The 22910-nt window shown below is 35.5% G+C and overlaps 4 protein-coding genes across 4 annotated transcripts; all 4 read left to right on the forward strand.

Annotated features, from left to right (window-relative positions):
* The first annotated feature begins 8761 nt into the window (after positions 1-8761).
* Positions 8762-9544, forward strand: LOC120079070 (uncharacterized mitochondrial protein AtMg00810-like). The gene is made up of 2 exons (XM_039033263.1): positions 8762-8843; positions 9036-9544. Exons 1-2 carry the CDS (start codon positions 8762-8764, stop codon positions 9542-9544), a joined length of 591 nt encoding a protein of 196 aa, XP_038889191.1.
* A 3518-nt stretch (positions 9545-13062) lies between these two features.
* Positions 13063-15380, forward strand: LOC120080419 (protein NRT1/ PTR FAMILY 5.10-like). The gene is made up of 4 exons (XM_039035077.1): positions 13063-13304; positions 13385-13602; positions 13699-14213; positions 14433-15380. The coding sequence occupies exons 1-4, from the start codon at positions 13190-13192 to the stop codon at positions 15235-15237; spliced, it is 1653 nt and encodes a 550-aa protein (XP_038891005.1). The 5' UTR covers positions 13063-13189; the 3' UTR covers positions 15238-15380.
* Positions 15381-15591: 211 nt separating this feature from the next.
* LOC120080418 (protein NRT1/ PTR FAMILY 5.10-like) lies at positions 15592-18167 on the forward strand. Its single transcript, XM_039035076.1, has 5 exons — positions 15592-15726; positions 16024-16184; positions 16266-16483; positions 16618-17165; positions 17318-18167. The coding sequence occupies exons 2-5, from the start codon at positions 16052-16054 to the stop codon at positions 18126-18128; spliced, it is 1710 nt and encodes a 569-aa protein (XP_038891004.1). The 5' UTR covers positions 15592-15726; positions 16024-16051; the 3' UTR covers positions 18129-18167.
* Positions 18168-18215: 48 nt separating this feature from the next.
* LOC120080417 (protein NRT1/ PTR FAMILY 5.10-like) lies at positions 18216-21950 on the forward strand. Its single transcript, XM_039035075.1, has 3 exons — positions 18216-18725; positions 20043-20593; positions 21095-21950. The coding sequence occupies exons 1-3, from the start codon at positions 18240-18242 to the stop codon at positions 21918-21920; spliced, it is 1863 nt and encodes a 620-aa protein (XP_038891003.1). The 5' UTR covers positions 18216-18239; the 3' UTR covers positions 21921-21950.
* Positions 21951-22910: the final 960 nt, after the last annotated feature.

The following is a 22910-nucleotide window of genomic DNA, read 5'->3' on the forward strand; positions in this document are numbered from 1 at the left end:
AGCATATAATCTCTCGTTCTCCGAAGATACTTGAGAATGTTTTTAACAGCAGTCCAGTGATCATGACCAGGATTGGACTAAAATCTACTGACAATTCCTACGACATAGCATATATTGGGACGAGTACATAACATTGCATACATTAAACTCCCTATAAACTCCCTATTGCTGATGCATATGGAATTCGATTCATCTCCTCAACCTCTTGAGGTGTCTTAGGACTTTGTTCCTTAGATAGGTGAATTCTATGCCTAAAAGGTAAAAATCCTTTCTTGGAATTTTGCATTTTATACCTAGACAACATCTTGTCTATATAAGATGCTTGAGATAATGTTAATGTTCTATTCTTGCAATTCCGAACTATTTGGATTCCAAGAACATACTTTGCTTCTCCCAAATATTTCATTTGGAATTGTGAAGCCAACCATCTCTTAACGTCAGTTAGATATTCTACCTCATTCCCAATGAGTAGAATATCATCAACATACAACACCAGAAAAGCGATAGTTTTGTTAACGATTTTCTTGTATACAAAGGGTTCTTCAACATTTTGTTCAAAGTCAAAAGATTTGATCACAGCATCAAATCTCATATTCAAGGATCTAGAAGCTTATTTTAATCCATAAATGGATCGATTAAGCTTGCAAATTTTTTGCTCTTGACTTTGCTGTATAAACCCTTCTAGTTGAGACATATAGATACTCTCTTCAAGATAGCCATTTAGAAAAGTTTTCTTGACGTCCATTTTCCATATTTCATAATCATAAAATGTGGCTATGGACAAGAATATTCTAATAGACTTTATCATGGCAACTGGAGAGAATGTTTCTTCATAATCTACCCAATCTCTTTGGATAAACCCTTATGCCACAAGTCTAGTTTTATAGGTCTGTACCTTACCAGCTTGGTCTCGTTTTTTCTTGTAGATCCATTTGCAACCAATGGGTTTTACCCCTTCAGGTTGATCTACAAGATTCCAGACAGAATTGAAATACATAGATTCCATTTCAAGGTCCATGGCTTGAATCCATTGACCTTTATTCACATCATTCATTGCTTGGTTAAAAGACAATGGATCCTCTAAACCATTATCTGGTATGATGACTTGAGTTTCAGTTAAACCCATGTACCGGTCAGGCTATTGTACAACCCTCCCACTACGACGAAGCATTCTCAACTCTTGAGAAGGATGTGAAGTCTCAGTTTCATCAACTCTTGTTGACAGACTTGTTCTATCAATAACTCTTGTTGATACATTTGTCGTTCTCTGGAAATTTCTTTTATTACTAGCTTACTGCGAGGTTGATGATTCTTTACATAGTCGTCCTTCAGGAAGGTTTCATTTTTCGATACAAATACCTTATCTTCCTGAGGATCATAAAAGAAACCACCTCTTGTCTCTTTTGGGTAGCCTACAAATAGACACACTTTTGAATGGTGTTCCAACTTTTTAGGATTTTGCACCAACACATGTGTTGGACAACCCCAAATCCTGAAGTGATATAAATTTCCTTTACAACCTCTCTAGAGCTCGTAAGGTATTTCATAAATACTTTTCGAGGGAACCATGTTTAAAATATACACCGCAAATGATACTTAGTTAAAACCCGACTAATGAATTTATCTAATTCCTTTAAATTTTCTCAATATAATATTTATATTGAATATTTTAATAATGTTTAATTTCATTTATTAAACTCTTTTAATAAAATCAATCATTTATTGTATGCTTATAAAATATTCTCCCAATTCACCTTCCAGGTTGGTTCCCAGGTGAAGGTGTTCCATTTTCTTTAGCTTAAATGCCCACTCCTAGATAGAATCTTCCTTAGACAAAGGTCCCTTATGGACAATTATTTTATAAATTTAATCTTTTATTCAAATTCATTTTAATCCTACTAAAACAAATTTAAAAAAAAATTAACCTATTCCTAATCTCATTAGAAATACCATAGGTCAATTTTAAACAATTTAAAATTAATTGAACCTATGTTTGCATGCAATCTACATTATAGATTTTAATCAATCTCATTAATATTATAACTCTTTATAAATTAATTAATTATTAAATCAATAAAAACTTCAAGCATTCACATACATCATTCCACGATTTATTAGAGCAATTTTAATATATAATATGATGCATGGACATGCCTAGGTTAATCATACATCACTAATATAACTCTTATATTGTGATGGATGAGCATGCTAATTATGCATCAATAAAATATAACCCTTTATATTTAATCATGATACATGTACATGTTTATCCTAAGGTGGATATTTTTGAATCTATATGACATACAATATGTAATATGAATTCAAAAAAATTATTTAAAACATACATTCAACGCATAATTAAATTAAACAGTAAAAATTGGGTCGATTTTCACACCTAAAAAAAATTAATTAAATAAATTAATATAACTATTATATTAATTTAATTAATTAATAAATAAAAATAAAAATACAAAAGCACAAATTAGGTTAAAAGCGGCTTCAAATGTCTCGTGCGCGCCGCATCGCTCTCCATACTCGATACCAATTGAAGGGATCGAATCCTGCAGCGCAAGCATTTTGTTAAAACGTCTTGCATCCCACAATTTGATTTTACGATAAACAAAATCATTATACTAAACAGAATGTATAAACATGTAAATTATCAGGAAAAGATTACAAAGATTTTTACCTTCGTAGATTCCTTACTGTCACGAACAAGCCTCTCCAAGGTTCCAACGAACGAATCTTCAAATGGTCATGATCACGAACAACTCCTCGAGTGATCTCGAACACTACCACGAGAGTAACATCGTTATTCTCTTAGGATTCCAATAGATGATAAGTGGTATCCAACTATTGGGATAGAGAGAGGATAATAGGGTTTTGGAGAGTAGAGAGGCTCATAAAAAATTTTGCACAATAATACTAGGGTGTTGTGTATTGTTAGAGTTTCTCTGCAATAAATTGTATGAGAATGCATGTTTGCAAAGGGTCATAGGAAGGTCTTTATATAGAAAAGGGTCAAACCTCTTTTCTAATATATTTTTCTTTTCTATAATTAATTAAATAACTTTTATTTAATTAATTAGTCCAATTAAATAAAACTTATTTAATTTTAATTTGCACAATAATTAAATAACCATTTACTTAAACCCAATTTAATTTATATATTTAATTATCATATACATCGCATGTATATGTGCAACACCCCTCTATTAATTAATTTTTTGTGAATCTAATTCACTTGAATTAATTAATTTGAATCTTATTCAAATATTACTTTCCAATTTGACTATAGATCATATCCATAATTAATTATATATTAATCACATTAATGTGTAGTTTCCTCAAATTAATTTGAACAATTCAAATTATCCCTTTTAAATATCCTCTAGTGAGTTAAAGAGGGAACCTGGTGGACTTGTAGATTAAAAGCTCCAACAATATGAGATTAATTGGTTAAGCTCATTAACCAAATTAATCGATATTCGTTAACTGTGGGTACACTCCACTAAAGACCCACAATTACACTCTTCTAATTACAGATATATTTTTGTGTCCATAGTTATAGATCAATACCAGCAAGTTAGTTCTTCACAAGTACTCATAACTTCAACTGGGTGAATTTACCATTTTACCCTTAGGTTACCTCTGACTTTTTAAGTACTAGTGCTCCTCTAATAAACAACATGTTTATGGTCCATCCAATAAACCGAAACCCTCTCGAACCAATGAGAGGGTAAGACTTTTTGTTCAAGTATCGGAGACACCACATAAGGGAACACTCATCTACTTACCCTCAAGAAGGGAAAGAGTGAATTCCATATTGTATTATTATATTTCTAGCCCTCACTCGGTCTTGCCCCCAAAATGGTAGGCATATTGGGTCGGCGAACTGGCCACTCTCATCCATACAAATCAAAGGACAATCCTTCATGAACAGAAGTTCATAATATACTCAAGACTAAGACTAAGTCGCCTAGGTCATCCTATTGAAATAGAAACCTGACTAGTCAACGGGGTTACATCTAGTTGTTACTATTTTGCTGTCAGTCTTATGCAAGCTCATTGCATAGGATACCCACACTCGTGTGTCACCTACACGAACACGTTGGATCATTAAGTTTGTATTAAATATAAAGTGGGTTGTATCCATAGTGTTACTAGGATAAGGTACCCAACTTTATCCCTATACTATAGATTCATTAGGATGTACCTTGAATATTGATCTCTGTATGTCTTTACATACAGTTCAAGACTCATAAGACAATATTGGATGTTAGTTTATTGGATTTAGGGTTATTAAGACAAAATAGATAACAATACAAACAATAATATTTATTGAATTAACATCCATAACTCTTTAATGATGACAGTCAATTAATAACATTTACTATCTACGAGTTTTAAGGCATAAAACCCAATAATAAACACTTTCGAGAGTCAATATGAACATGATATAAAATCATTATTCCCCTAAGCTTCATGGAATACCAGAATCTCACATTTATTTTTTTAGTATATCTTAACCTCTTTGATGTCTGTTTACTATTAAAAAGGGGGAAAAAAAGCTATTATACAATCTAAATTTTAGATTGGTTATTAAAGATTCAAGGATGACTTTTTGAGACTGAGTTGACAGCAGAATAATGAAAACGAATGGGAAAGTTAATGGATAAAGGTTATTGGAAGTAGAAATATGAAAGAAGATTATACTTGACAGTAATAAGCTGGATAAAACCTTCATTCAGTTAAAGGTTTGTTTCTAGTGCCTAGGCCCATTGATGGGATGGTAAGACTGGTTGTTGAGCTTGTCTCTAGCAACTCTACAAATACGAAAAATTAATAGTGACCTTAATGCGATATCTTAAAGTGTAACTCCTTTGCAATATTTATAACCTCAACCAACCGTTGAATTGATAGCGACCTTGATGGTATCCCCCGAAATCTGCACTCAAATACCAACAAGAGTGTAGCTTAACTGGCATAGTGCTTGTACTGTCGACCTCGAGGTCTGAGGTCCGATTCCCCCATCCCACACTTTAATTACAATACCTTTCAAAAAGAAAAAAAAAATATGCACTCAAAATAAGAAATGTTTAATGGTGGAAATAGATAATGAGTGACCCTCCATCTCTCTAAAAAAACAGACACCTGTGCTACAATAATTTTAGTAGTAGCAAAAACAAATGAAAATTATAACATACCACTACTCTTGAGTTCTTATACATACATACTCTCTAATTGGCTAAGCATTTAAATGATGGTAAAAGAAATAGAGGAAATAAGTATAAATTTAAAAAATATAAGATTAAAATCATAGTAAAAATCGTGTACGTATTCTAAAATATGAGAACAGTATGTAGATTTAACGCTAAGTTTGAAAGGAAGAGTATGCCGAGAGCAAGAACAACAATATTACATTTTTGGGGATCTTCTTCATCCTTTTGGACAGGTAATAATTCCAAATGTAGGATAAGAATTATCAAAGCATTTACAACAACACCAAGCAACATGGCTGGGAGTATTCCAACCATAACTTGGCTAAAAGGAACTTCACTCTGAATAGCTATGACCAAGTTTTGGGGATTGCCAATGAAGAACAAACATTTGCACTTGATGCAAGTGTTGAAAAGTTTGTCATTATTAAACTTTATTTGTGGCATTTAGTGTGACTTTTGGGTTTTGTGACTTTTAGTTTTTTTTAACCAATAGTGATTTTTGAGTTATAGGAGTTATGTGAGTTATGAACATTTGATGACATTTATAACTTTAAACCATTGAAATTCCTATGGTTATGTTTGTAAACCTATATAAAGGCATGCTTAGTTGAATAGAAAATATATCTCTCATTCTTCATATTTTTCCTCCACGTTTTTTTCTAACATAGTGGTATCAGAGCTAGTAGAAAATATTGAGAGAAAAATGGCCAACGGTGGGATAGGTTCACTTCAACTACCAATGCTATCAAGCTCAACTATGACAATTGGAGCATCAAGATAAAAGCGTTACTAGGAGCACAAGACATGTGGGAGATCGTGGAGAACGGTTTCCAAGAGGCAGAAGTTGGAGCCAATCAAGCACAAAGAGATGTGTTAAAGAAGACAAGAAAGAAGGATAAGAAGGCCCTTTATATCTTGTATCAATCGGTGGACGAAGATACGTTTGAGACCATCACCAATGCGGAGACGTCAAAGGTGGCATGGGACAAGCTCCAATCAACTCATAGAGGAGCCGATCGTGTGAAAAAGGTACAGTTGCAAACCTTACGTGGTGAGTTTGAATCTTTACAAATGAAGGAGACGGAGGTGATAGTGGAATATCACACAAAAGTAATGGCTGTCGTCAACCAATTGAGACGGAATGGTGAAGAAATCACCGATGTTCATGTCATGGAGAAGGTTCTACGAAGCCTAAATACAAAGTTCGAGATTATCGCCATGACGATCGAGGAGACACAAGATATCGAGAACATGACAATTGAACAATTTATAGGCTCGTTACAAGCCTATAAGGAGAAAAAGAAAAGAAGGATGGAGCAAACAGAGACCGTTGAACAACTTCTCCAACTCAAAATCAAGGAGGAGAATAGTCATGGACATGGAAGAGGTCGTGGTGGTCGAGGCCATGGTGGAAGAGGTGAAGCCAACACCGATGTTTCTCAAAACTCGTCTGAATCCTCAAGAGGAAGAGGAGGTCGAGTTCATGGAAGACGTGGTGGAAGGTCTGGGAGAGATAAATCTCAGGTAAAATGTTATAATTGTAACAAATATGGACATTATGTGAATGAGTGTTACTCATCTCAAACAGAGTCGATTGATCGAAAGCATCAGGACCATTCAACCGCTAGCACATCAAAAGCCCATCAAAGGTAATCCAATTATGCAGAGAATAATGGAACCTTATTTATGGTTTCAAAGTGAGAAGAAGAGAGTCAAGATAGTATGTGGTATCTTGACACGGGAGCCTCGAATCACATGTGTGGAAAATGCGAGATTTTTGTGGAGTTGAACGAGATGGAGAAAGGTAATATTGCCTTTGGAGACAATTCTTTGGCCGTCATCAAAAGAATAGGTAAAATTCTCATTCGGTTAAAAAAGGGAGAAAATCAATATATCACAAATGTTTATTACATTCCCAATGTAAAAAATAATATATTGAATAGGACAATTATTAGAGAAAGGTTTTGAAGTTCAAATGAAAAACAATTGTTTATATTTGAGGGATAATCATGAGAGACTTATTGTTAATGTTTCCTTTAAATATATGTAATGATGTTCCAAAATGCTTGAAGACGTGTTATGAAGATCTCTCTTGGCTATGGCACTACGGTTCGGGTACCTCAATTTTGGAAGTCTAGAAGATTTGTTGAAGAAGAAAATGGTGCGAGGTTTACCACACATTCACAAGCCAAACCAAGTGTGTGAAGGATGTTTGCTTGGAAAACATCATCGAAATAGTTTTCCGTAGGAGTCTATGACAAGAGTAAAGAAGCCTTTACATGCCGATGTGTGTGGAATGATCAAACCAGAGTCTCATGGTAAAAGTAAATATTTCCTTCTCTTTATTGATGATTTTTCTAGAAAAACATGGGTGTACTTTTTGAAGGAAAAATCAGAAGTATGTGAAATCTTCAAGAGATTTAAGGCACGTGTGGAGAATGGAAGCAACCTTACAATCAAGGCCATGAGAACCGATCGAGGTGGTGAATTCACATCAAATGAGTTCAAATAATTTTGTGATGAAAAAGGCATCTGACGTCCGTTAACAGTCCCAAGGACACCGCAACAAAATGGCGTGGTGGAGAGGAAGAATGGATAATCTTGAACATGGCAAGAAGCATGCTAAAGACAAAGAAGATGTTGAGGGAATTTTGGGCGGAGGCCATAGCTTGTGCGGTTTATTTGACAAATCAAGCACCAACCAAAAGTGTGCTTGACAAGACGCCTCAAGAAGTATGGAACGAAAGAAAGCCCAGGACTGGTCACTTCAAGGTGTTTGGGAGTATTGCATATGCTCATGTGTCAGAAGAAAAAAGGACCAAGTTCAATGATCGAAGTGAAAAACTTATCTTCATCGGCTATGATGCAAGTTCAAAGAGTTATTGTCTTTACAATTCTTTGAATGGGAAGGTAATGATTAGTTGTGATGTTTTTTTTTATGAGGAAGCCTCTTGGGATTGGAATATACAAGAGGATGAGTATGATTTCCTTCCATATTTTGATGAAGACGATGAAAATGAGCCGACCAGGGATGAAATGGGTGAAGGTTTGCCCATTCCAGTGCCATCTCATTCGACCGATCGATCATCATCTGATGGTTCATCCAGCGATTCGGAGAATGAAATTGGCCCAAGAGGAACTCGAAGTCTACGGGAACTTAATGAGGTAAATGAAAATCAAAATGAGATAATTCTCTATTTTCTTTTTGGTGATTATGAGCCTATTAGTTTCCAAGAAGCCATTGCAAGCAAGAAATGGAAGGATGCAATGGATGAAGAAATTCAAGCAATAGAGAAAAATGACACATAGGAATTGACCAAGTTTCCAAAGGGGCACAAACCAATCGGAGTGAAGGGGTATACAAGACAAAGAGAAAAGTCAATGGCGATGTTGAGAGGCACAAGGCAAGACTAGTGGTGAAAGGGTATAGCCAACGACATGGCATCAACTATGATGAGGTATTTGCCCTTGTTGTTCTCCTTGAAACTATTCGTTTGATTATTTCTTTGGCAGCCCATAATCATTGGAAGATACATTAAATGGATGTCAAATCGGCATTCTTGAATGGAATTCTTGAGGAAGAAGTCTATGTGGAACAACCATTGGGTTATGAAGTCAAGGGTAAAGAAGATAAAGTGCTTTGATTGAATAAGGCACTTTATGGTTTAAAGCAAGCACCAAGAGCATGGAATTCGAAGATTGACAAGTACTTTCAAGAGAAGAAGTATATGAAGTGTCCTTATGAGCGTTCCCTCTACATCAAAATGCAAGGTGAAAGCATACTAATCATTTGTTTATATGTTGATGATTTAGTATTTACCGAAAACAATCCTAGCATGTTTGATGAGTTCAAAAGAGAGATGGCAAAGGACTTTGAAATAACGGACATTGGTCTCATGAGTTACTATCTTGGGATTGAGGTCAAACAAGGTGAAGATGGGATTTTTATATCCCAAGAGGGCTATGTTAAAAAAGTGCTCAAGAAGTTCAATATGAATGATGCTAATCCATTTGGAACCCCGATGGAATGTGGAGTCAAAATCACTAAGCAAGATGGAGGAGAGAAGGTAAATTCTACATATTTTAAAAGCTTGGTTGAAAGTTTGAGATACTTGACATGTACAAGACCGGATATTTTTTATTCGGTTGGAATTATTAGTCGATTTATGGAGGAACCGACAACAACACATTGCAAAATGACAAAAATGATATTTCGCTACATCAAAGGGACGATTGGGTATGGTCTTTTCTATGTCTCTTCTAGCAATTTTGATATTGTTGGTTATTGTGATAGTGATTGGAGTAGTGATTTGGATGATTGAAAGAGCACTACGGGTTTGTGTTTTTTATTGGTGAAACGGCGTTCACATGGATGTCAAAAAACAACCCATATTCACATTATTAACATGCGAGGCAGAGTACGTCGCAACAACTTCATGTGTATGTCATGTAATTTGGCTAACAAACTCAGTGAAGGAGTTGAAGTTTCAAATGGAAGGTTCAATGGAGATTTTTGTTGACAACAAATCGGTCATTGCCTTAGCCAAAAATCTGGTATTTCATGGTAGGAGCAAGCACATTGATACCCGATTCACTACATTCGGGATTGCATTACGAAGAAAGAAGTGGAACTCAAATATATCAAGTCACAAGACCAAGCGGCGGACATTTTCACAAAGCCCTTAAGTTGAAGACTTTTATCAAAATGAGGAGTTTACTTGGTATAACAAATCAAGTTTAAGGGGAGTGTTGAAAAGTTTGTCATTATTAAACTTTATTTGTAGCATTTAGTGTGACTTTTGGGTTTTGTGACTTTTAGTTTTTTGTAACCAATAGTGATTTTTGAGTTATAGAAGTTATGTGAGTTATGAGCATTTGATGACATTTATAGCTTTAAACCATTGGCATTCCTGTGGTTATGTTTGTAAGCCTATATAAAGGCATGCTTAAAATATATCTCTCGGGGTGGAATATTTTGTTGCCTGACAATTTTTAAAACAAATTCAATCAAAATCGCACAAGTCAGGAGGTGTCATTGGTGAAAAAGGCAGATGAAATTGTAGATATCAGACACTCCACGACTCCATCTTACCCAAATACTTGAACATGTGATTCTGATTCATTGAACTTGTAATGAATATGGATTTGGACTATGATTTTCCGTTCCCCATCAAATACACTGGGAATCTCAACCATGTTAAGCTCCAAGGTAAAGAGAGAGCTCTTTGTAAAGAGACAAATTAAAAAAAAAAAAAAACTTTTAATTTAGGGTTTTAAAGCTCTTTTCTTATTACTTGATATTTTAAAACTGATAAAAGAGCTTAAGCTCGAGATTTCTTAAATATCAAGTATCGTGTCCATGTGAAAAATATCTGAAAAAACCCAAAACCTCATTTTTTTTTCGATATTCTTGACCTTTTTTTTAAAAAAAAAAAAAAAAAAAACCTATATATTACTTGGCTTTTTTTTAACAAAAATGTCAAGCAATTAAAAGTTGTAAGCGTCAAATAATGCAGTTTTTTGTAGCAGTGGCAATCACCTAAATAGGTTCAAAATTTGCATTATAAACTCCAAATTAAACTTTAATCAATACCTCTAAAACTTAGTTCACTCTTTTTTTTTTTTCTTTTTTTTTGAAAACAAATTTAAGTCACACTTGAAAACCACAAAGCTAATGAACTTTTAGCATTGAAAACTGAACATAAAATCACATAAAAAGCTATGAAGCACAGATACTTCATATGGGCAAAGAATCAGTATCAGACACATATCGAATATCGATACTTCCAGATACTTCCCAGATACGTATCTAACACGCGATTTGATGATCTATTTTATGCGTACTTTTTTTTAAAGAAAAAAAAAACAAATAATTCATCTAATCTTTCTCAATCTAAATTAGGCAACCTATTTAAAAAGCTCACTACTCGAGTCCAAAACTAAAAGAAAAAAAAAAAAAAATAACGGACCAAACCCTAGACTAGAATCACTTAATCTTCAATGAGTCCCCACAAAGTTCACTAAAATATTAACCATTTGGATATCTTCAATAATAAGTTCTTCGTTTATCTTCATACTTCTCCACTCAATCTTCTTCTTCTTTGCAATATTGAATCACTTTTCTATTACATTTATTAACTATTGTACTTCAACATCTTAGGTATTGCTTTTTTTTATTGTATTTCAGTGTTTGTATTCTATTTTGTGCTATTGTTACTAACTTTATGCTAAATTTATCTATATCCTAGATTTTTTTAAAGGAAAAAAGTATATCTTTAACGTATCAGTATCCTCGTTTTTTTTTTAGAAATATAATATATATATATATAAATATATATAAATGGCGCATCCTTAGACGTATCTCTATCTTAGTTTTTAGAAATTGACGAATCGCTGTATTCGACCGTATCCATATCGTGTAGCCATATATGTGTGCTTCATAGATAAAAAGTATTGAAAACTTGACCAAACTCTTTTAGGATTTAACGGCCAAACTATCATGAACAGTTCATAGCAACTAAACAAATCATTTTATAATAAACAATAAAGCTATCAAGCTTACATGAAAATAATACAAAATTTGGTTATAAAAAATTTAAAATAAAGAACGGTGGTAATCAAATAAACCTGAAGTATAATCATAAATATATTTCACAAATCCAATAATTAAAGCATAAGAAACAAGGGCAAATCAACCCATTATCAAAAGAGAATAATCAAGGGGCAACCTACATAAAACAATCAAAATTGTTCGTGCGGAACAAGTGGATGATCTTTCCTCAATTCTCTCATTTTGCCCAAAATTTTCATTTTCTAGTAGAAACGTTCATAAAAAAACTATTATGTTACCGAACATGTCAAAAACAATTATTAATCCTATACAAATGGAAGTTATAGATGACCTTTCCTCAATTCTCTCAGCCTCACTGAATGCATGAGTCCTTGCAACAAAACGTTAAACAATATTTTATGCACATCTAGAACATTCTCAGTATAAATTATATGCATATCTAAACATTCTCAACAAGTAACATATTTATAAACAAGACCGCTTAATAACTCATCACCATGCAAGTTATTACCATATTGAAACAACATCACAAATGCTCATGTATGTCCATAACACCACTCATGAATATCAAATATTTAGTCATAAACAATAAATATAGTATAATTAAGAACATTAGCATACTAATAGTTTAGTACACAACAAACAAACTCCTCAAGTAGAATTCCACTTACTTAGTGTGCTCCTAAAACAGTTCCAGTATCCCTTCAAATGGCTTGAAGACTTAGCTCGAACTCTTCACATTAACTTCAAACTACAAAAGAGTAGTCTAAAAGGTATAAACTAATTTATGACCTTTATAATGAGTTTAGAAAGGTCTAAATAGAGGTTTACCATCTAAAACTTTGTTTGTAACAAATATTTAATTCAATACAATCCTTAAATGAGGAATATTCTACAACTTTCAAGTAGACACGGTTTAAGATTTAGAAAATTGTCATATTACATTTCCAAATGTAATTAATAGATGAAATTCAAGATCAAGAAACAACGTTCATATAAAACGCCACATAAGTGTGCACCCAAAATTATTAATACATTTCTCATCACTCGCATAAAAAGTATTAATATTTTAAAAAAAAGGAAAAAAATTACCACATGACAAATTATGATTGAAAAATTTGATAGAATGCATAAAGATAAGTATTATCCCTAATTTTTTTTTTTTTTTTTTTAAACAATGCGGTTCAATTATTAATGCACCTTAAATTGCAAATGGATAGATAAATGAAAATGGAGTTTGGGCTACGTGGGTTGGCCTTTGGGCATGGGACCGTTGATGAGGCCGACGAGATGTCAAATCGGAGAACTTACATATGGTTGAATGTAAATATCCTTAGCTGGCTGACTCTCATCTTTGAGATCCAATTCCATTTCTTCTTGGAGTGTTAAAGTAAAAATGGAGCCGGGAACTCCACTTCTCAGGCAGACTGTAGAGGGCGCCGTGGATTTCAAAGGTCAGCCAGTCCTCCGATTCAGCTCCGGTGGTTGGAGGTCCGCCTCTTTCATGATAGGTTCGTATATTAGTTTATACAATTACGTTTACCCACCGAAACTCAACTTCCCACATATATATTTTCTCCATTTGATTTAGGAGTGGAGGTGGCGGAGAGATTTGCTTACTACGGAATCGGCTCCAATCTCATAACTTACCTGACCGGCCCACTCGGCCAGTCTGTGGCCACCGCCGCCGAGACTGTTAACATCTGGTCAGGCATCTCCATGCTACTCACTCTCCTCGGAGCCTTTCTCGCCGATTCCTTCTTCGGACGATATCGCACCATTCTTTTTTCTTCTGCAATTTACGTCTTGGTCTCTCTCTCTCTCTCTCTCCCTTTTTTCATATTCCTTTTTCCATCACAATTTGAAGATGATCCTATTCCTAATCCTCTTGAAAATTCCTAACAGGGACTATCATTACTCTCTTTCTCTGCCATGCTTCCTACAACCACCTCTCCCCAAAATTCCCAGTTTCAGCTTCTCTTGTTCTTCGTCTCCCTGTATCTTATAGGGATAGGCCAAGGTGGGCACAAGCCTTGTGTACAGGCTTTTGGAGCCGATCAATTCGATGCCCTAGATCCCCAAGAGGCCAAATCCAAAAGCTCCTTCTTCAATTGGTGGTTTTTTGGTGTGTGCGCTGGTACCTTTGTAGCCATTCTGTTGGTAACATATACAGAGGAGAACCTTAGTTGGAGTTTGGGATTTGGAATTCCTTGTATTATGATGATCATTGCATCCTTTTTGTTTCTACTTGGGACCAACACATATCGTTATACCATCAAAACCTATGATAAGACCCCATTTCTGAGAATCGGTCGGGTTTTTGTGTCTGCAATTAGGAATTGGAGAGCTTCTTCAACAGTCATCTTTGATGAAGAAGGAAATGGTCGAGATTTATCACAACAGAATGCTGGGCAGTTCAGGTAACAATATTATGATAAATCCTTGCCCCATATCAAAATGGGGTTTAGAGTAACTACAATTTACTCTATCATATTGATTTAATTCTTTGAACTTTAGATCATGGTTCTATTTTCTCCTATTGTCATTACAGTTATTGAAATGCTAACATGGGTTCACCATTAAATGAAGTGGGTGGTGTGCAATTATGTTAACAATTGTTGCATTCTCAAATATGGCAGATTTCTTAACAAAGCTTGCATTGTGCCGAAGGATTCCAACAAATGTGGAATGATGTGCAGTGTCAGCGAGGTTGAAGAAGCAAAGGCAGTTCTTAGAATTTTTCCAATATGGATTACGGTGCTTGTATTTGCTATTGTGTTTTCACAGGATTCTACATTCTTCACCAAGCAAGGGGCTACAATGGATAGATCAATTTTATCAGGCTTTATCATTCCTGCTGCTGCACTCGATGCATTTGTTCCACTTTCGATCGTTATCTTTGTTACCATCTATGATCTTCTATTTGTTCCTATAGCCAGAGCTTTTACAGGAATACAATCCGGCATCACGACACTGCAGCGTATAGGAACTGGGCTGGTTGTGTCTGCCATTTCAATGTTGGTTGCAACCATGGTTGAGAGGAAAAGATTAAGAATTGCAGACAAACACGGTCTGGTTGATAAGCCTGACATAACAATTCCAATAAGCTTTTGGTGGCTAGTTCCTCAATATACCTTGTTTGGTTTGGCTGAAGTTTTTACATTGGTTGGTCTCCAAGAGTTTTTCTACGATCAAGTTCCAACAGATTTGAAAAGCATGGGGCTTGCCTTTTATACTAGCGTCTTGGGCATGGGAAGCATTTTAAGCAGTCTTTTAGTTTCTGTTATTGATGAAGTAACTGGAGGTAGTGAGCAGAATAGTTGGTTTTCCAACAATCTGAACAAGGCGCATCTTGACTACTTTTATTTGCTATTGTCTGGGCTCAGTGTTGTAGCGTTTGTTGCTTTCCTATTTGTTTCCAAATCTCATGTACATAGTAGGTGAAGAAGTACGACTCCAACAATTTTCATCTATTCTACCTTGTAATATAGTATTTACACTAGAGGCTATAGATTTTAGCTTCTATGGATACTGTTCTAAGGGTTTGGTCTGACTTTCTATGTTTTTACTCATGTGGTTTGGTTGTCCTTGGTCTCCCATTCCTGATTGCAGTAAGCTACCTTATTTAATATTTACTATCAAGAAAATTTATTGTCCATTTACTTGCAGATGGTTCTATTTCAGTTGATGCTTAGATCATCTTTGAATGGTTTGTAGCCTGAATCTCTTAGAACCATTATCCATTCATCACGCCCTCTTCATGGGAAGAAGGGAAATTTCTAACAAGAAAATTCTCAAAATCACCATATCTGTGAGCAACAACATGTTAGATTCAGATAATAAGTGAAAGAGGCCACATTCACACATACACAAGGAAGCTAACTCAATAATTTTGTCGAAGCAAGATAGACAAAACTGTGGATAAGTGTTATGGTTAGTATCCACTATTTCTCGAGTTTATCATTTTCAAAGTGCTTTTATTATCGATGACTTGTATGAATTCTAAACTAGTTTATTGTGTTTGGATAATTGGGATACATTAGTGCTACATAGATATGATGAAAAAAGCAATAATATAACATGAAGTAGAAGTAGAATCTGGGTCATCAATCATAAAGAAACTTTGGAAAAGGATCATCCCTACAGAAATCTCATCATTTCTCTCTCATTTAAATCAACTTGGAAGTCGGACGGCTTTCTTAGAGCTTTCATGTCCTTGTGAATTGGCAGCGTTACGGTGTTTGCTGCTGTTCCAACTATGGACCTCATCGACTCGACGGACCACACAACTCCGCTGCTTACGGACATGGTTGACGGCGCCGTTGATTATAAATGTCAACCACTCCTGAGATCCTCCTCCGCCACTTGGAGCTCCGCATCTTTCATCATAGGTGAGCCAAATCTGTCTAATATTTCCTCTCTACCACCTCCTTCATCAATTCATTCTTGATTCTCCCCGTTAATCATGTTAGGGATGGAGGTTGCTGAGAGATTTGCTTTTTATGGAATCGGCGCCAACCTCATAACCTACTTGACAGGCCCGCTTCGCATTTCCGTCGTTGCTGCGGCCGAGATTGTCAATTTCTGGTCTGGCACCTCCATGCTCCTCACTCTCTTTGGAGCATTTCTTGCTGATTCCTTCTTCGGTCGATACCGTACTATTGTTTTTGCATCTATTTCGTACCTTTTGGTCTCTACTCTCTCTCCCTGATCATCCATTTTCTCTTTGATTTTGCTAATTAAATAGTCTTCTTTGGCTTCTGATTCGATATGTTCAATTCTGTTCTGATCCCCTCCTTCCCTTAACTCGGGAGTTTCGAACAGGGACTGGGGTTGTTGGTCCTGTCTACGCTGCTTCCTACTGCAAACTCCTCCATCTGCGCAATCCCTAACAAATTCACGACCTGTTCCGCTCCCAAGCTTCATCTCATTTTATTCTTCGTCTCTCTGAGTCTAATTGGGATAGCACAGGGTGGCCACAGGCCCTGCGTGCAGGCTTTTGGAGCCGATCAGTTTGATCCCCAAAATCCCCAAGAGGCCAAATTCAAGAGCTCCTTCTTCAACTGGTGGTATTTTGGTGCTTGCTTTGGAATCGTGGTGGCCATTCCGACTATATCATATGCGCAGGAGAATCTTAGTTGGACTGTGGGATTCGGAATTCCTTGTGTTTCAATGCTCACTGGTTTCGTTCTTTTTCTACTTGGGACCAACACTTACCGATTTAATAGCCTGAAGCAGTCGGATAAGAGCCCATTTTTGAGAATTGGTCGAGTGTTTGTGGCTTCTATTAGGAATTGGAGAGCTTCTGCCTCAACAATCACCTTTCAAAACGAGCAAACTGCCAAAGATTTGTCTAATTCTCAACAATTCAAGTAAGAATGTTACTACATCGTTTTTACCAGTGAAAATGAGATTGAAAGTTCTATGATGGCTTGAATCATGACAGTTAAACCTTCATTTTTGTCAATCATTGTTTTTCTTAGACAAAACTGTGGATGCATAGTTTTCATGTTTGGTGTGGCAGGTTTCTCAACAAAGCTTGCATTATTGTTCCCATTGATTCAAACCAAAATGCAATGGCTTCTAGCATCAGTGAGCTTGAAGAAGCAAAGGCAATTCTCAGAATTCTTATAATATGGGTTACAGTTGTTGTGTTTACCATTGCGTTCTCACAAGATGCCACCTTCTTCACCAAACAAGCAGCTACATTGGACAGATCAATTATGTCGAGTTTCATCATTCCTGCCGCTTCACTCGAAGCACTTATTTCTTTCACAATCGTTATCTTTATCGTGGTCTATGATCTTTTGTTTGTTCCCATTGCCAAAACAGTTACAGGAAATCCATCTGGCATAACAACATTGCAAAGAATAGGAACTGGGATGGTCATATCTACTATCTCTATGGCGGTGGCTTCTCTGGTCGAGAAAAAACGTTTGGGAACCGCACTCGAGCATGGTCTGATTGATAGACCTGACATGACAATTCCAATGAGGTTCTGGTGGTTGGTTCCTCAATATGTGTTGAACGGTTTGGCTGATGTTTTTACAGTAGTTGGGCTTCAAGAGCTGTGCTATGATCAAGTTCCAAAGGATTTGAAAAGTGTTGGACCTGCCATTTTTATCAGTATACTTGGTATGGGAAACATCTTAAGCAGCCTTTTGATATCAGTCATTGATACAGCAACTAAAGCCAATGGGCATCGCAGCTGGTTTTCCAACAATCTTAACAATGCACATCTTGATTACTTTTACCTCCTATTGGCTGCCCTTAGTGTTCTTGGCTTCATTGCCTTCCTTTTTGTTGCCAAATCCCACGTTTATAACAACAGCTGACTCAACTTACAATCATATATATTATTATTATTATTATTATTAATCTTTTTGGGGTTAAATTTTAAGCTGACTCAACAGGACATGCAGTGAGACAAGTAGAAAGCATGGGAAATGAAAGAAGAGTTTGGTGGAGACGAGGGTTTCACCCAAGTGTCCCTCTGCCTCTGCCTCTGCCTCTGCCTCTGCCGCATAATATATACATTTATTCAAATTCAAGTGCTATCTGATCTCTGCATTTCATTTCCCATTATGGATGATATGGATGATTCCGGAAGGCCGCTGATATTAAACGAGGCCGTGCAGGGCTCTGTCGACCACCGAGGGCGTCCGAGCCAGCGATCAGAGTCCGGGGGGTGGAGGGCGGCGGGGATGATAATTGGGGTTGAAATTGCGGAGCGGTTGGCATTCTTCGGGATAAGCACAAATCTAGTAACCTACTTGACAGTGGAGATGGGGCAGTCCATGGCCACCGCCGCCCAGAATGTAAATCTCTGGATGGGAACCGCGTCTTTGCTCCCACTGCTTGCCGCCTCTTTCGCCGATTCCTTCCTCGGACGCTACCTTACAATTCTCCTCGCCTCCGCTCTTTACATCCTGGTTTTCCTTCTTTTTATTTTTCTTTTAAACTTCATCATATGATTTCAAACTACCATTCTTCCTTCCTTCATAACAACACTCTAATTAATAACTTATAACAAATCTCTCTTCTATGCTTATTTCCATCAATTATAAAATTAATTATATGTAAGGTTTGTGGAAGTTTTCAAACAAACTAAATTGAACGGCAACATTCCCATACAAATGAACTAAATGGGAACTAGACTATGGAATAGATGAAAACAATATAATAAATGTTTGAGAAGCATAATAAAAGAAAATAATAGGTCAGAGAAGACAATAATTAGGTACAACCTTACTTACACATAATCACACATAATCGGGCAAGTTAGAGATTAAATGTTAATTTATAAATTGTTTCAGTTAGGTTTAAAAAAACTTTTGGGTTCCTAAGTTAAATAAATTTAAAAAAAAAAAAAAAAAATCAGTTTTTGGACTTTTTGTTGATAATAGTACTTTGAGTCAAAATATACACTTAAGAACTTTTAAAAACTTCAAAAATACCTTAAACTTTTTTTTTTAAAGAAAATAAAAATACCTTTTGTTTTAGATTTAAATTTATAATTTTTTATTTAGAAAATACTCGGGTACTCTCAAAAGTAAAAGTAAATGCTTCTCCTGTGAGTATCAATTTGTTTCAAATTTTCTTAAATTTGAAAAGAATCCATTTTAAAACAAAATATATAATCTAAGCGGGTTTTAAAATGCTTTTACTGCGAGTAATCAATTTATTTAGCCAATTTGTTTGAAGTTTGTTTGAAGTTTTTTGAATTTGAAAAGTTTCAAAAAGAATCAATTTTAAAACGAAATATATAGAAATTATTTTTTCATATAGATACTGTCGTTTTACTTTCATTGGTCTACTTTTTATATCAATTTTCTCCTAACAAAATGAAAAATAAAACTTCATAAATGGTCATAACATATCTAACACTTTTTCAAGGGTACTAATGCAACTCCTTTTTGCAATGAGCCTATAAGATATTTTGAATTTTTCTTTAATTTAAGGATATTTTTTAAACAAAACACCATTAGTTTCTATCCAAAACAAAATTTTAGTCCCTATTATAAAGAAAATCTTATCAAAACTAATTGTTAATTTTTATCACGATTTAGTTTTATAGTTTTTAATTTTCCCAATACAGAGTTCGTCTTTACAAATAGTAAAGTACAAGCACTAAGTTAGACTAAGTTGTTAAAGTTAAGAAATTAAATTAATTTTTAAAAAATCGTTAAGTTTTTATTTTTTATTTTTTAGTTTTTTTAAATATAAATAATGAATGAACTAAAATGCAGGGACTCGCACTGCTGACACTCTCAGCTATGCTTGCTTCACCAAACAGTTTCCAGGGATCAGCTTCGGCCGCCACGGGAGGTTCATCTCGACCTGTTCTTGAGGTCGTGTTGTTCTTCAGCGCTTTGTACTTGGTGGCATTTGCACAAGGTGGACACAAGCCTTGTGTTCAGGCATTTGGTTGTGATCAATTTGATGGGGAACATCCTCAAGAATACATAGCCAAATGCTCTTTCTTCAACTGGTGGTACTTTGCCACTACTCTTGGATCCTTCATTGCTCTCATTATTTTAAGCTACATTCAAGACAACCTCGGTTGGGGTCTCGGCTTTGGCATCCCCTGCATCTCCTCGGTAGCTGCTCTCGTCGTGTTCTTGCTTGGGACTCGAACTTACCGTTTCTTAACGGTGGCCAACAATAAGGAGAAACCATTCATGAGAATTGGTCGGGTTTTCGTCAATGCGGCCCGAAATTGGAGAACGACATCTTCGGACGTTGTTATTTTGGAGGAAGGTCAAGATGCAATGCTTTATCAAAGAGCTGGACAATTGAGGTAAGCTAATTGAGATTTCCCTTTTTTATGTTTTTTTTTAAAATTTGTTTCATATATATATTAATGTTGATTAAGCACTGTTTTCACCTTTTATTTGATAAACTTGGGCTTTGTTTCATAAATATTTTTGTGTGAAGTACGTGCTTGTTTTATAATCTATTTTTATAATTTTATTTAAATTCTAAAAGATGTGTGGTTATCAAATACATCTTAAACCATTTCCAAAAACAAAGTTAACACATAACATGCTAACATAGGGTTGATGCATGGTGTCCTTAGTCAATTATGTAGAATATGGAACGATTCTATATTTGTCAATTCTACAATGTAAATCAATATATCTTATAAAGATGGTGAGATTTCTAGATTTTTCTAATGTGAGATCCTCAAAACATCAGGTCCATAGTAAAAATTTTATGTCATTTTTTACAATAGTTTTAATGTGGTGTATTTAGAAGGTAAGCGTGTGTATGGAAACTCGACGAGTTTTTAAGTTGACAGGTTCCTTAACAAGGCCTTGGTTGCTCCAATGGACTCCGATAAAGATGGAAAAACGTGTAACATAGCGGAGGTTGAGGAAGCAAAAGGTATCCTAAGGCTGATTCCCATTTGGATAGCAAGCTTGGCATATGCCATCGTTTTATCACAATGCTCTACCTTCTTTGTCAAGCAAGGTTCCACCATGGACAGATCAATCACACCAAACTTCCAAATACCCGCTGCTACAATCCAATGCTTTGCCTGCATTGCGGTTGTGCTCTTCGTTCCAATCTATGACCGACTCCTAGTTCCGACAGCTAGAATATTAACCCTCAAACCCTCTGGAATCTCAATGCTCCAAAGAATTGGAGTTGGGATGTTCATATCCACTCTTTCAATGGTGGTCGCCGCTCTTGTTGAACTCAAAAGATTATCAGTCGCTCAAGAACACGGCTTAACTCATGACCCTAATGCTACAATTCCTATCGCCATCTGGTGGCTAACTCCTCAGCTCCTCCTCCTAGGAGTTTCGAGCGTTTTCACAATGGTAGGTTTGCAGGAGTTCTTCTACGACCAAGTTTCGACCGAGCTCAGGAGTGTGGGACTTGCACTGTATCTGAGCATCTTCGGGGTGGGGAACTTGCTCAGCGGTGTTCTTGTATCCGCCATTGAAGATGCAACTGGTGGACATGGAAGGTCTGGCTGGTTTGCTAACAACATAAATAGCGCGCATCTTGACTACTTTTATTGGCTTCTTGCTGGCATTGGTGAGGTGGGATTACTTGCATTCATGTATTTTGCTAACTCGTATCTATATAAATACAACATAGAAAGATCAACAGTATAATCCTCTCAATGGAAAGGTGAGAAATTTGAATCCTTCAATTCCGTTTGGTAATTATTTGAGTCCAATTTTATAATTATTTTGTTTTTTAAAATTAAGACTATATCATTCATATTTCTTACCATGATTTGCAAGTATAATGATTGAATTCTTAGTAAAAATTCTAAAAACAAAAATAATTTTTTGAAAGCTACTTTTTTTTAACTCTCAAATTTTAATTTGGTTTTTTGAAGTAAAAGTAGTGTCCATTCATAACTTACTCTGCTCCCCATCAAAAGAGAGTACGCTAAAGAGTATATTTTCCTTTCTTATTTGATTTTGAATCTCCCTCATTCTTGGCCGGGCGTACTAAACCCACTTCGTACCACACCACCGGGCAGCTCGGCTGATAGGGAGAGGAATCGAGGTATGATCAAGGGTGGGGGGTTCGATACAATACAAAACACCCATGTTATTTTCTATACTTTATACGGACTCTCGGTTTGGATTATAAACGTCTAGGCATTCCCTGTTGCTCCGATCTCCCCTACGCCTAGGGTGTAAGGTTTAGGCTTTACCCAATAGTTGTTGAACTCGAGGTTGGCAGGGCTAAGTAAAAAGAGCTTATTTATTCGTTGATAAATAGAATTCAAAAAATTCTAAAAACAAAAACAATTTTTTGAAGGCTACTTTTTTTTAACTCTCAAATATCGGATGGAGTCTTGACTTTTTGTTTTTAAAAATTAAGCTTTTATAGACATTATTTTCACTCCAAATTTCTTCTTTTATTATCTATTTTTTACCAATGGTTTAGAAAACAATTCAAATTTTAGAAACTAAAAATAGTAGCTTTTGAAATTTGTTTTTGTTTTCGGAATTTGGTTAAAAATTCAATCATGGTATTTAAGAAAAATATAAATCATGGTAAGAAATGGAGAGGAAATCAACTTAATTTTTAAAAATAAAAATCCATAAATAAAATGGTTACTTCGTTTCTATATTTTTTTACTGAAA

Source organism: Benincasa hispida, chromosome 6 (assembly GCF_009727055.1).
Source record: "Benincasa hispida cultivar B227 chromosome 6, ASM972705v1, whole genome shotgun sequence".
Lineage (NCBI taxonomy): Eukaryota > Viridiplantae > Streptophyta > Magnoliopsida > Cucurbitales > Cucurbitaceae > Benincasa > Benincasa hispida.

Coding starts and splice junctions, on each gene's coding strand:
- LOC120079070 (XM_039033263.1), top strand. CDS start 8,762: ATGGATGTCAAATCGGCATTCTTGAATGGAATTCTTGAGGAAGAAGTC. Junction 8,844..9,035: donor ATTGGGTTATGAAGTCAAGG/GTAAAGAAGATA, acceptor TTGATGATTTAG/TATTTACCGAAAACAATCCT.
- LOC120080419 (XM_039035077.1), top strand. CDS start 13,190: ATGGAGCCGGGAACTCCACTTCTCAGGCAGACTGTAGAGGGCGCCGTG. Junction 13,603..13,698: donor CTTCTGCAATTTACGTCTTG/GTCTCTCTCTCT, acceptor AATTCCTAACAG/GGACTATCATTACTCTCTTT. Junction 14,214..14,432: donor CAGAATGCTGGGCAGTTCAG/GTAACAATATTA, acceptor CAAATATGGCAG/ATTTCTTAACAAAGCTTGCA.
- LOC120080418 (XM_039035076.1), top strand. CDS start 16,052: ATGGACCTCATCGACTCGACGGACCACACAACTCCGCTGCTTACGGAC. Junction 16,185..16,265: donor CTCCGCATCTTTCATCATAG/GTGAGCCAAATC, acceptor TAATCATGTTAG/GGATGGAGGTTGCTGAGAGA. Junction 17,166..17,317: donor TCTAATTCTCAACAATTCAA/GTAAGAATGTTA, acceptor TTGGTGTGGCAG/GTTTCTCAACAAAGCTTGCA.
- LOC120080417 (XM_039035075.1), top strand. CDS start 18,240: ATGAAAGAAGAGTTTGGTGGAGACGAGGGTTTCACCCAAGTGTCCCTC. Junction 18,726..20,042: donor CCTCCGCTCTTTACATCCTG/GTTTTCCTTCTT, acceptor ACTAAAATGCAG/GGACTCGCACTGCTGACACT. Junction 20,594..21,094: donor CAAAGAGCTGGACAATTGAG/GTAAGCTAATTG, acceptor TTAAGTTGACAG/GTTCCTTAACAAGGCCTTGG.